Below are 13,906 nucleotides of genomic sequence, written 5' to 3'. Positions count from 1 at the left end.
CTGGAGTACTGAGACACTGGAGTACAGAGTATAAATACTCGGATACTGCAGCACAGATGAAGTCCGTCCTCTTCAGCCGCTTCTTCATCCTCCTCCTGGAGTAAAGTTGATACTAGAGTACTGTTATAGTATATTCCCTGTGATACTGGAGTACAGAGATACTGGAGTACAGAGATACTGGAGTACTGTGATACTGGAGTACAGAGTATAAATACTCGGATACTGAAGCACAGAGTATAAATACTCGGATACTGCAGCACAGATGAAGTCCGTCCTCTTCAGCCGCTTCTTCATCCTCCTCCTGGAGTAAAGTTGATACTAGAGTACTGTTATAGTATATTCCCTGTGATACTGGAGTACAGAGATACTGGAGTACAGAGATACTGGAGTACTGTGATACTGGAGTACAGAGTATAAATACTCGGATACTGAAGCACAGAGTATAAATACTCGGATACTGCTGCACAGATGAAGTCCGTCCTCTTCAGCCGCTTCTTCATCCTCCTCCCGTGGGCGCTCATCGTCATCATCATGATCGACCTCGACACCAAACGGACGTTCTTGTCTCCGCTGTCGCCGAGGCTCCGCCCCCAGCGCTCGGCGGCCGCGCCCGTGAACCTGTCGGCGTTGCCGGTGATCTACGCGGTGACGCCCACGTACACGCGGCCGGTGCAGAAGGCGGAGCTAACGCGTGTGGCGCAGGCGCTGCGGCAGGTGGCGCGGCTGCACTGGATCGTGGTGGAGGACTCGGCGTCGCGCTCCGACCTGGTGAGCCGCTTCCTGTCGCGCTGCGGCGTCACGGCGTTCACGCACCTGCACATCTTCACGCCGCGCCGCTTCAAACGCACCGGGATGCCCCGCGCCACCGAGCAGCGCAACGCCGCGCTCGCCTGGCTACGCTCGCACCGCGGGAGGCGGGACCCGGGGGTCGTGTTCTTCGCCGACGACGACAACACGTACAGCCTGGAGCTGTTCGACGAGGTGAGGCCTAAAGGGGGCGCTATACATGTGTATATACACATACAGGGGGCGCTATATACACAACACGTACAGCCTGGAGCTGTTCGACGAGGTGAGGCCACCAGGGGGCGCTATATATGTATATATACACATACGGGGGGCGCTATATATGTATATATACAACACGTACAGCCTGGAGCTGTTCGACGAGGTGAGGCCTAAAGGGGGCGCTATACATGTGTATATACACATACAGGGGGCGCTATATACACAACACGTACAGCCTGGAGCTGTTCGACGAGGTGAGGCCACCAGGGGGCGCTAGATATATATATATATGTATATATATGTATATATATACAACACGTACAGCCTGGAGCTGTTCGACGAGGTGAGGCCACCGGGGGGCGCTATATATGTGTATATACACATGCAGGGGGCACTATATATGTATATATACACAACACGTACAGCCTGGAGCTGTTCGACGAGGTGAGGCCTAAAGGGGGCGCTATACATGTGTATATACACATACAGGGGGCGCTATATACACAACACGTACAGCCTGGAGCTGTTCGACGAGGTGAGGCCACCAGGGGGCGCTAGATATATATATATATGTATATATATGTATATATATACAACACGTACAGCCTGGAGCTGTTCGACGAGGTGAGGCCACCGGGGGGCGCTATATATGTGTATATACACATGCAGGGGGCGCTATACATGTATATATACACATGCAGGGGGCGCTATATATGTATATATACACAACACGTACAGCCTGGAGCTGTTCGACGAGGTGAGGCCTGAAGGGGGCGCTATATATGTATATATATGTGTATACACATACAGGGGGCGCTATACATTATATATACACATGCAGGGGGCGCTATATATGTATATATACACAACACGTACAGCCTGGAGCTGTTCGACGAGGTGAGACCAGCAGGGGGCGCTATATATATATACATACACATGTATACACTGAGTCTGTGTATTTGCTGTGTGGAGCCTCAAGGGTCTGTTTTGGGTCCTGTTTTGTTCTTGTTGTATTGTTGTTGTTTGTTTGGGCAACATCATCCAAAGGTTCAGGGATGTTTCTTTCCACCTTTTGCTGATGATGTTCAGATTTACTGCTCCTTTAAGAAGCAAAACTCTGGTTATCGGTCCTGATGATTCCAGGGGTTCCAGGGGTTCCTCACGCTCAGACTAGAGGCTTTGGGATGGAGAGTGAGTGGAGAGTGAGTGGAGAGTGAGTGGAGGGTGAATGGATGGTTTGTTGCAGTAAAACGCTTTGGCCTGAATGAAACTAGAAAAGCTCTTCATAAGTTCTTTCTCCTGACCTTCATTTAGAACTTTTTTAGGAATATCGTCTCCAAAGTGTTCCAGATGTGGCTGATGTCGCAGACTTTAGCGAACCATAAGTGACAGAGACTTGGCTTTTTCACTTTGGAAAGAGGAGGGTCAGAGCTCTCAGAGGTCAGGGGGATTTCTGCTCTCAACTTGTGTTCATTACCGCACCATTGATCTGTTGACGTGCCGTTAGCAGCTGCATCAACTTTCCAGAGCGGAACATAGGCAGGAAACAGGAAGTGGAGTAAACCAATCAGCGAAGGGGAATCAGCGAAGGACTGGCCATGTTTCCAAAAAGTGGATTTTGCAGGATGTTGGCCCTTTAACCTTCAGATCCCGAACTTTAATAACTGATCCCGCCGCTGAGAGGAGTCTGTTTGAACCTGAATGTTCTGCTCCTGAAGTGACGCTGTGAGAAGGAGCTCCGTCCCTGATCCAGGTCCTCCAGAATCAATGCTCAGGACGAGAGGAGCTCCTCAGAAGAACCCTCATCACTGACCCTTTGTGCGGAGTCAAAGGGAAATGAAACTCGGCCGTTGATTCACTTCAAATATGATTCATTTGGTGGAAGCTTCTGAATAAACCGTCTGAACGCTGAGTGAGAGGGAGGGAAAGAAAGAGAGGAACGAGGATGGGAGGGGCCTGAGCGCCTTTAATGGCCAAAGGAAGAGTCCCAAAAGAACCAGGTGCAGCTGCGTTAGTTATGTTGAGTGAATCTGTGGAAATCAGCCATCGCTCCGTTAGTTTCAGAACTCCTTTGTGATTAGAGTGAAGGAGTCGGATCTGACTCGTGTGAAAAAACCTCCTAAATGTGGAGGAGTCTGTGAAGAGTCTGAGAAGAGTCTGTGAAGAGTCTGAGAAGAGTCTGTGAAGAGTCTGTGAAGAGTCTGTGAAGAGTCTGGAGGAGCGACTGAAGTGCAGACGGTCAGAGTGGAATGAAAACTCTTAATGTGACAAGTTTTCAAAATAAAAGCCTTAAATTTGTCCCGTTTTCAAAATAAAAGCCTTAAAGTTGTCCCGTTTTCAAAATAAAAGCCTTAAACTTGTCCCGTTTCCAAAATAAAAGCCTCAAACTTGTCCCGTTTTCAAAATAAAAGCCTTAAACTTGTCCCGTTTTCAAAATAAAAGCCTCAAACTTGTCCCATTTTCAGAATAAAAGCCTTAAATTTGTCCCGTTTTCAAAATAAAAGCCTTAAATTTGTCCCGTTTTCAAAATAAAAGCCTTAAACTTGTCCCGTTTCCAAAATAAAAGCCTCAAACTTGTCCCGTTTTCAAAATAAAAGCCTCAAACTTGTCCCGTTTCCAAAATAAAAGCCTCAAACTTGTCCCGTTTTCAAAATAAAAGCCTTAAATTTGTCCCGTTTTCAAAATAAAAGCCTTAAACTTGTCCCGTTTCCAAAATAAAAGCCTCAAACTTGTCCCGTTTCCAAAATAAAAGCCTCAAACTTGTCCCGTTTTCAAAATAAAAGCCTTAAACTTGTCCCGTTTTCAAAATAAAAGCCTCAAACTTGTCCCATTTTCAGAATAAAAGCCTTAAATTTGTCCCGTTTTCAAAATAAAAGCCTTAAATTTGTCCCGTTTTCAAAATAAAAGGCTTAAACTTGTCCCGTTTTCAAAATAAAAGCCTTAAATTTGTCCCATTTTCAGAATAAAAGCCTTAAATTTGTCCCGTTTTCAAAATAAAAGCCTCAAACTTGTCCCGTTTTCAAAATAAAAGCCTCAAACTTGTCCCGTTTTCAAAATAAAAGCTTTAAACTTGTCCAGTTTTCAAAATAAAAGCCTCAAACTTGTCCCGTTTTCAAAATAAAAGCCTCAAACTTGTCCCGTTTTCAGAATAAAAGCCTCAAACTTGTCCCGTTTTCAAAATAAAAGCCTCAAACTTGTCCCGTTTTCAAAATAAAAGCTTTAAACTTGTCCAGTTTTCAAAATAAAAGCCTCAAACTTGTCCCGTTTTCAAAATAAAAGCCTCAAACTTGTCCCGTTTTCAAAATAAAAGCCTCAAACTTGTCCCGTTTTCAGAATAAAAGCCTCAAACTTGTCCCGTTTTCAGAATAAAAGCCTCAAACTTGTCCCGTTTTCAAAATAAAAGCCTTAAATTTGTAGCATTTCCAAAATAAAAGCCTTAAACTTGTCCCGTTTTCAAAATAAAAGCCTTAAATTTGTCCCGTTTTCAAAATAAAAGCCTTAAACTTGTCCCGTTTTCAAAATAAAAGCCTCAAACTTGTCCCGTTTTCAAAATAAAAGCCTCAAACTTGTCCCGTTTTCAAAATAAAAGCCTCAAACTTGTCCCGTTTTCAAAATAAAAGCCTCAAACTTGTCCTTTTTTCAGAATAAAAGCCTCAAACTTGTCCCGTTTTCAAAATAAAAGCCTCAAACTTGTCCCGTTTTCAAAATAAAAGCTTTAAACTTGTCCAGTTTTCAAAATAAAAGCCTCAAACTTGTCCCGTTTTCAAAATAAAAGCCTCAAACTTGTCCCGTTTTCAAAATAAAAGCCTCAAACTTGTCCCGTTTTCAGAATAAAAGCCTCAAACTTGTCCCGTTTTCAGAATAAAAGCCTCAAACTTGTCCCGTTTTCAAAATAAAAGCCTTAAATTTGTAGCATTTCCAAAATAAAAGCCTTAAACTTGTCCCGTTTTCAAAATAAAAGCCTTAAATTTGTCCCGTTTTCAAAATAAAAGCCTTAAACTTGTCCCGTTTTCAAAATAAAAGCCTCAAACTTGTCCCGTTTTCAAAATAAAAGCCTCAAACTTGTCCTTTTTTCAAAATAAAAGCCTCAAACCTGTCCCGTTTTCAATATAAAATCCTCAAACTTGTCCCATTTTCAGAATAAAAGCCTCAAACTTGTCCTTTTTTCAAAATAAAAGCCTCAAACTTGTCCCGTTTTCAATATAAAATCCTCAAACTTGTCCCATTTTCAGAATAAAAGCCTTAAACTTGTCCTTTTTTCAAAATAAAAGCCTCAAACTTGTCCCGTTTTCAAAATAAAAGCCTCAAACTTGTCCCGTTTTCAAAATAAAAGCCTCAAACTTGTCCCGTTTTCAAAATAAAAGCCTCAAACTTGTCCCGTTTTCAAAATAAAAGCCTCAAACTTGTCCTTTTTTCAAAATAAAAGCCTTAAACTTGTCCCGTTTTCAAAATTAAAGCCTCAAACTTGTCCCGTTTTCAAAATAAAAGCCTCAAACTTGTCCTTTTTTCAAAATAAAAGCCTCAAACTTGTCCCATTTTCAGAATAAAAGCCTTAAACTTGTCCAGTTTTCAAAATAAAAGCCTCAAACTTGTCCCGTTTTCAAAATAAAAGCCTCAAACTTGTCCCGTTTTCAAAATAAAAGCCTTAAATTTGTCCCGTTTTCAAAATAAAAGCCTTAAATTTGTCCCGTTTCCAAAATAAAAGCCTTAAACTTGTCCCGTTTTCAAAATAAAAGCCTTAAATTTGTCCCGTTTTCAAAATAAAAGCCTTAAATTTGTCCCGTTTCCAAAATAAAAGCCTTAAACTTGTCCTGTTTTCAAAATAAAAGCCTTAAATTTGTCCCGTTTCCAAAATAAAAGCCTTAAACTTGTCCCGTTTTCAAAATAAAAGCCTTAAACTTGTCCCGTTTTCAAAATAAAAGACTTAAACTTGTCCCGTTTTCAAAATAAAAGCCTTAAACTTGTCCCGTTTTCAAAATAAAAGCCTTAAACTTGTCCCGTTTCCAAAATAAAAGCCTTAAACTTGTCCCGTTTTCAAAATAAAAGCCTTAAACTTGTCCCGTTTTCAAAATAAAAGCCTAAACTTGTCCCGTTTTCAAAATAAAATCCTTAAATTTGTAGCATTTTCAAAATAAAAGCCTTAAACTTGTCCCGTTTTCAGAATAAAAGCCTCAGACTAGTGTTGTTGAGTCAGAATAGTGAGCAGTATGTCTGTTTCTCATGGCGTGTAGTAAAGTCTCGCTGACACCGAGGACAGAGCGTGTTCACGTGTGAATGTGTTAAAACTACAGAACGCTGTTTTCTTTTCGTCCGGCGCTGACAGACTCATTAAGTCGTCGCCCGGGGCGGAACGCGAGCCGCCGTTAGTCACAGAAAAGGCAGAGCTGAGCGATAACACTCCAGAAGTAATTACGGTTTTGGAAAGTGTGGAGTGATTAAACTTATCGCTCTCCAGGATCATCTTACCCAAATCTAAAAGCTTCTGGACTGGAGTTTGTGACCACAGGCCTCATTTGAAAGCTAAGACCGACACAGCTGATCTGAACAGACCTTTGTCCTCGCGATGTTGCCATGGAGATCCACATTCAGACCTGAGTCCGGAGTTTGAGACCTGATTTACAGGCTCGAACGTTCCCCATCATCAGAGAGAGCTCTTCATCCTCCTCCTCTGTGGGTCAGATGTTCAGAGTCAGATGTTCTGCAGAGTCAGATGTTCAGAGTCAGATGTTCAGAGTCAGATGTTCTGTAGAGTCAGATGTTCTGTAGAGTCAGATGTTCAGAGTCAGATGTTCAGAGTCAGATGTTCTGTAGAGTCAGATGTTCTGTAGAGTCAGATGTTCAGAGTCAGATGTTCAGAGTCAGATGTTCAGAGTCAGATGTTCTGAGTCAGATGTTCTGTAGAGTCAGATGTTCTGCAGACTCAGACTCATTCCTTCCCTCTCCTCTCCTGAGTGATTCCTGCTGCTGCGTCAGCTCGTTCTCCTGATTGCTTCCTCCTCCTAATGTCTCGTCCTTAAGTGTGAGCTTCTGCTGATTCCGCTCATCGCCGCCGCCGCCCTCGCCGCTGCTTTCTGGCTCCGCCCTGAAGAGCTGAGTCTGAGCTCAGGGTTTATCGCTGACGAGGAGAACTGTCCATCACAGACTCAGGCTCAGGAGGATCTGAAGTCTGGCCTCAGCAAACGCCTCAGACAGAAGCTCAGATGCTCCGTCTGCCGTCGCCTGGAGGACAGAAGGTGAAGCTCTGGAGGAGGAGCTTCCTGTTGGAGATGTGGATCATCTTCACAGATCAAACATTTGAAGATGTTTCCCCGTCTTCGTTTTCTGTATCATTAAAGAGGCATCCATCCAGGTGTTTTGCCTCCAGAGGCTGCGTAGCAAGTTCTAGAACGTGATGATGTCACATGACCAATGGCCGCTAGCTGCTCTGCTTTATGACCACGACACTGGGGGCCGCCATTGCTGTAGTACCTCCATACCACCACTAGGCCCCCATTGAAAAGCATTGGAGTTAAACACCTTAAAAACAACTTTCACGCCTGGTTTCTATGTTTCCAACACTAGACTCGGCTGATCTTCCTCCTGAGATAACGCTGGGTCACAGTTAAGAAAACCAGACTGGTTTTCGTAAGAAGAATTTTATAAATCTGGTACTTAATGAGGGTCGGACTGTTAGCATTGGAGCAGCGCGAGCTACACGTCACACAAGGGCGGAGTCTACAGTAAAGATCCCGCCCTTATGCCCTTTTTAGGAACATGCTTCGTCAGAGCTGGGGAGGCGGAGTCTGTAAATCCTCCATGACTTCCCCCTCGACCGTGGTCATTATGGTGAACGGGGAGGAGTGAGGAGGAGACGTCCATTTTTTTTTACAGTCTGTGCACATGACCCAGTGGGGGCGGAGCCAGTTTTTCCTCCATTAAACTTTCACAAGTGGAAACTAAAAAGTATGAATTACAAACTGATCATTAACGTCAGTCACTGAGTCCATGATCTGTTTCCTCTGTGTAATGTTATAACCTTCAGAACAAAACAAACACACTCTCTCCAGCTTTACCCGAATCTGAAACCTGCTCCACTGCAGAACTTCACGCCTCGTTTAAACGCGCCTCAGCTCCTCCTTGTTTTGTTTCCTTGTGAAGGAAGCTGGTGGGTCTTAGCTTTCAAATGCCGCTCACAGGCCGGAGGGTTTTCTCCTGTGACCGGCCTCTCGCTGAAGCGTCGTCTCTGCCCTGAGGCGCCGTCGCCGCGGGCAACGGGCGCTCGCCTCGTCAGATCCTGAGGAGAGCACTGTGGTCCAGCCTGGAGGAGATGAAGGGTTAGTTTAGTTCACTGAGGAGCTGAAGGTCAAGCTTTCCCTCATGTTATTCTGTCACTCCCTCATTAAAAACATGGCTGAAGTGTTGCCTTGGCACATTCACGTATTTCTGAGTAATCTGTAAAAACTCTGATGGCGGCCATTTTAGGGATAGGTTTGCCTGAGTCCTCCTAGGAACGCCCCCACCTCCTGGAGACGCCTCCGAGCTTTGGTCACCAGCCGAGTAACCAACCACTGCTCCTCAGCAGAACCCCCTCCCCACTGATGCCACAGACAGCGTGTGGAGGGGGCGTGTCTAAAGGCTCAGAGGTTCTTAAAGAGACAGAGGCCTATTTCAAGACATTCACTACAGCCATTTTGAGAGAGACATTTTATACAAGGCAGTTATTCTAATTTACTGCATTTACAGACCAGCAGAAGGTTTGTCATCATTGTAGTGAGATATAGACTGGTGCTATGGGACTGACAAAAGCAGAACACCCCCTCTTTAAAGCAGAACACCCCCTCTTTAAAGCAGAACACCCCCTCTTTAAAGCAGAACACCCCCTCTTTAAAGCAGAACACCCCCTCTTTAAAGCAGAACACCCCCTCTTTAAAGCAGAACACCCCCTCTTTAAAGCAGAACACCCCCTCTTTAAAGCAGAACACCCCCTCTTTAAAGCAGAACACCCCCTCTTTAAAGCAGAACACCCCCTCTTTAAAGCAGAACACCCCCTCTTTAACCTCTTAACCCCCGCCTGAACCGAGAGGATCTTTTTCCTCACGTCAGATTTTTTTTTACATCATTTTTTTGTTGGGTATTCAACTCATTATTGTAACTTTCTTGTCATTTTTTTGTCAATTTTGTATCATTTTTTTGTAATTTTTTTTGTCAAATTTTTATCACATTTTTGTCACATTTCCATCATTGTTTTCTCATTTTATACAAGGCAGTTATTCTAATTTACTGCTAACTAACTAACTAACTAACTAACTAACTAACTAAGATCCAGGAGAAGATCCTTCATGTCTGTGATTCAACTAAAAACTCAGACTCATAAAATGATAGAGACTCAGAACATGTGGAGTAACCAGAGTAATGAGAGTAATGAGAGTACCCAGAGTACCCGGAGTAACCGCAGCGTGTTTGTCGTTGCAGATGCGCAGCACGAAGGGCGTGTCCGTGTGGCCGGTGGGGCTGGTCGGAGGCCGGGCGTACGAGCGCCCCCTGGTGGCCGGGGGGAAGGTGGTGGGCTGGTACACGGGATGGAGACCCGACCGACCCTTCGCCACCGACATGGCAGGTATGAGAGTCACCACGAGGAGAACCAGGACTTTAGCTTTCCTACATATTATTATTATTCATGTACAATATTCATCTCTACACTGTTCATTATGGGATGGCTCTGGCTCATTCTTTAAAATTCATTATTTTGAATCTTCTCGTGTGACTTTTGTGCGTCGGGTTTTCATGTTTTTTAATTAAACATTTTGGAAACAAGTGAAAAGTTGTGTATAAATAAAACCTCTTTTCTTTCTCCGTCTGTAACAATAAAACCGAGCCGTGAGTCTTTAGTGTCACATGTTTAGGCTCTGTCCCTTCACAGAGGATCAACATGAGGCTGAACACGCTAAAGAAACATGCTAGCGATGCTGTTTAGCATTATTGAGCTGCAGGAGAAACATTTGAATGTTTAAATGTTTTAAATGTTTTGTGTTGTGTTGATTAGTTTTGCTCAGACTTGGTTTTGGTCTAACCTGTGAGAGGAAAAACAAAACAAAACATAGAAGGAAAGTGAACTTTGGAAACTCGTTCAAAAGTTCATTTACTTCTTTACTCAAACTCTAAATGTGAAACTAAACTGTGTTATTCTGAGATAAACTCATGACCTGCAGCGTGACATGTTTCTAAAGCACAAACACTGTGTAAATGTGGGAGCTGTCCGTGGTGCTGAAACAGCCCAAAACAGCCATGTTTAAAGACAAACAGCAGATCAGGGCTAAGTATCGTTACACACATGTGTCACATGTGTGTAACGATCTGTTTTCAGACACATGTCTCTGAACACAGACCTCCTCATGAGCAGGGCCTGATCCGAGCAGGCGGGGCCCGGGGCCACACGGGGACCCGCTGACTCAGCACACTGTCAGAGCTTTAAAGTGAACATTTGTTTCAGGTTTAAAGTGACTGTTTGTTTCATGTTTAAAGTGATGGTTTGTTTCAGGTTTAAAGTGATGGTTTGTTTCAGGTTTAAAGTGTCTGTCTGTATGTTTCAGGTTTAAAGTGTGTGTCTGTTTCATGTTTAAAGTGACTGTTTCATGTTTAAAGTGACTGTTTCATGTTTAAAGTGACTGTTTCATGTTTAAAGTGACAGTCTGTCTGTTCCAGGCTTCGCGGTGAACCTCCAGGTGATTCTGTCTAACCCTCGGGCTCAGTTTAAACGCCGCGGTTCTCAGCCCGGGATGCAGGAGTCTGACTTCCTCCGACAGATCACCAAGGTGTCCGAGCTCGAACCCAAGGCCAACAACTGCACCCGGGTCAGTCACATGACACAGTCACACAGTCACATGACTCAGTCACATGACACGGTCACTCAGTCACATGACACAGTCACATGACACGGTCACACAGTCACATGACACGATCACATGACACGGTCACATGACACGGTCACATGACACACATGACACAGTCACATGACGCCAGTGAGCAGCCGGTGCAGTATCTAACCTGCTGGAGACAAACACATGGATAAGTCTCTCTCAGTCTGGTTTTGACACTATTCCTCTGATCTGAATGTTCTTCAGATGGTAAAAAGCTCCATGATCACTCCTAGATTTCTAACCTGAGAAACACATGATTGGATTTAACCAAACGGCTACAAACGCTGAAACGTCGAGTCTCTCCTGTTTCTCTGCAGAGTCTCTGAGATTTTCTTTGTCCGTCGATAGAAACGGTTTTGTTCAGTGGATTCTGCAGCTCGGCCTGGAGTCACAGAGCGAGTCCTCAGGAAACCTCAGTCAGGCCGAGTCAGGACGGACCAACATTCAGGACACGGAGCCAAACCTGCACCTTCAGCTCTGCTCACAGCCTGTCGTGCTACACATGGACACCAAACCTGCCAGAGTTAGTGAATAACGTGTGAAAGACGCCTCACTTCTGTATCTGACGCTGAAGTCGAACTCTCTGACTCTTCTGATGAACGCGCTGCTAAAAATATCTCCTCGGCCGCATTAGCCTCGTTACTGATGCAAAGTGGACAATTAGCGCCTCAGTTTGGAGACGGTTCCACCTCAGACGGAGAGAGAGGAATCACCGCCTCATTAAGGACGAGGAAAAACACACACATGTTCTATATACAGTCGATTACGAGGAGGATTATGACATAGTTAACCTCTGAACCCCCCATAACCTCTGAAACGTCCTGGGCATGTAAGAAAAAGTAAGTCCCATTCATGGCCCTTTCATGTGCGGAGTTATGGATTTTTAACTAAATAACCAATGTGCTCACTCCGGCCACCAGGGGGCAGCTCATTATTATCATTATCATTATTTATTGAAACAGGGACAATGTACAGAACCATGAGTCTTCACAAGAGGAGATGGTTTGTACCAGATGTAGCTCAGCAGATGTTTTCCATCCGCAGTCCCTGGACAGGTGTGAACATAAAGCATCACAATTACAATCTATAAATCCAATCTACAAGAAAAAAAAACAAGCAAACACACACAATAATCTAAACAATCTCTATAGTTTACATTCATTACTGCTGACACGGCTGATGAAAACAGTGTCAGACGGTCTGGAAGTCGGTTCCTCGGTTTGCTGGAGGCCCAGGATCTTTTTGGTTTGACACAGTTTTTATTTGGATCGAGTGTTTTGCTCAGAACAAAGTCTGACAAAGTTCTTCAGAGGTGCTGGAGCTGCGTTATTGCTGATTTTGAATAATGTTCTTAGATTATTGTATAAAAGGGACGATACGGGGTTGAACATGTTCCTCCATGTCCTCATGTGTGGACCAGTGTTACTTTTGACAACATTTTATTTTAGTTTAAGTCTTTTGACTAAAATGTAATTCAATTTTAGTCGAGATTTAGTCCAAAAAATATCTTAAATTTTAGTCTAGTTTTAGTCGACTAATGTAGTGGACTTTGCATTGATAATATTGATTCTAATCATGTTTAATGTTGTTCCTCTGCTTCATGTTTCTGCTCCACATGAACAAAGCTCAGAGCTGATCCTTTAAACATGATCTGAGGCTCTTTCAGACGCTCAATACAAGTTTGGATGATTTTATATATTTTTTTGTTTTATTTTTTGTTTTATTTTCAGTTTTATTTTTATTTTTCATTTTTTATTTATTTGTCTATTTTTTTCTCATTTTTGGGGAACTGCTTTTTACGCAGTTTTGAGCCTCTCTGCCCATCATAAGGGAAATGGGATGTGGGTAAAAAAGAAAGGGCTATAAAATGAAAGTGTAACACATGCAAAAAGGTGCAAAATGCCAATGTAATGTTACACTTCAATAAAAAAAATTGATCACAAAAAAAAGTTTGGATGATTTTAGTCTCTCCTTTTCATCTTTATTTAGTCTGATTTTAGTCGACTCAAATATCTGGACATTTTAGTCACAGTTTTAGTCTCATGAGAAACTTTTCATTTAGTTTTAGTCCAATTTTAGTCACAAAAATATCACTTTGACTAAAATTAAGACTGAATATTTTAGTCGACGACATTAACCCCGGTGTGGACTGAGCTCAGACCTTATACTGCGGGTCAGAAGCGCCGTCATGCACGAGCTTCATATACAAGCTGCAGTTCCACATGAGACCTGAGGGGGCAGCAGTGAGTATAAAGTGTATAAATGTGTGAAGAATAAGCCTGTATTTGGGTAAAGCTGAACCTCACGTCTCCTCTGTCTCTGCAGGTCCTGGTCTGGCACACTCGCACGGAGAAGCCTCACCTCGCCAACGAACCCAAGCACCGCAAGGACACGGTGGCCATCGAGGTGTGAGGGGCGGGGCTTCTGAGGAGAGCGCCCCCTCGTGGATCACACACACGTCTGAGAGACAGAGAGCGCCCCCTCGTGGATCACACACACGTCTCACAGACAGAGAGCGCCCCCTCATGGATCACACACACGTCTGAGAGACAGAGAGCGCCCCCTCGTGGATCACACACACGTCTGAGAGACAGAGAGCGCCCCCTCGAGGATCACACACACGTCTCACAGACAGAGAGCGCCCCCTCATGGATCACACACACGTCTGAGAGACAGAGAGCGCCCCCTCGAGGATCACACACACGTCTCACAGACAGAGAGCGCCCCCTCATGGATCACACACACGTCTGAGTGACAGAGAGCGCCCCCTCATGGATCACACACACGTCTCACAGACAGAGAGCGCCCCCTCATGGATCACACACACGTCTCACAGACAGAGAGCGCCCCCTCATGGATCACACACACGTCTGAGTGACAGAGAGCGCCCCCTCATGGATCACACACACGTCTGAGAGACAGAGAGCGCCCCCTCATGGATCACACACACGTCTGACAGACAGAGAGCGCCCCCTCATGGATCACACACACGTCTGAGAGAC

The 13,906-nt window shown here is 44.2% G+C and overlaps 1 protein-coding gene across 1 annotated transcript; it reads left to right on the top strand.

The window, feature by feature from the left end:
* The first annotated feature begins 388 nt into the window (after window positions 1-388).
* Window positions 389-13,332, top strand: b3gat2 (beta-1,3-glucuronyltransferase 2 (glucuronosyltransferase S)). The gene is made up of 4 exons (XM_079567735.1): window positions 389-981; window positions 9,460-9,604; window positions 10,690-10,838; window positions 13,230-13,332. Exons 1-4 carry the CDS (start codon window positions 469-471, stop codon window positions 13,314-13,316), a joined length of 894 nt encoding a protein of 297 aa, XP_079423861.1. The 5' UTR covers window positions 389-468; the 3' UTR covers window positions 13,317-13,332.
* The last annotated feature ends 574 nt before the right edge of the window (window positions 13,333-13,906 follow it).

The sequence above is a fragment of the Gobius niger genome, assembly GCF_951799975.1.
Source record: "Gobius niger genome assembly, chromosome: 12".
Lineage (NCBI taxonomy): Eukaryota > Metazoa > Chordata > Actinopteri > Gobiiformes > Gobiidae > Gobius > Gobius niger.
Note: the sequence above shows the minus strand (reverse complement) of the source record. Positions and strands in the feature narration are given on the sequence as shown.

Bases quoted from the DNA above. Each gene is read 5' to 3' on its own strand.
- b3gat2 (XM_079567735.1), top strand. From the start codon at position 469: ATGAAGTCCGTCCTCTTCAGCCGCTTCTTCATCCTCCTCCCGTGGGCG. The intron at 982-9,459 runs GTGAGGCCTAAA...TTGTCGTTGCAG, and splicing joins GCCTGGAGCTGTTCGACGAG to ATGCGCAGCACGAAGGGCGT. The intron at 10,839-13,229 runs GTCAGTCACATG...CTGTCTCTGCAG, and splicing joins AGGCCAACAACTGCACCCGG to GTCCTGGTCTGGCACACTCG.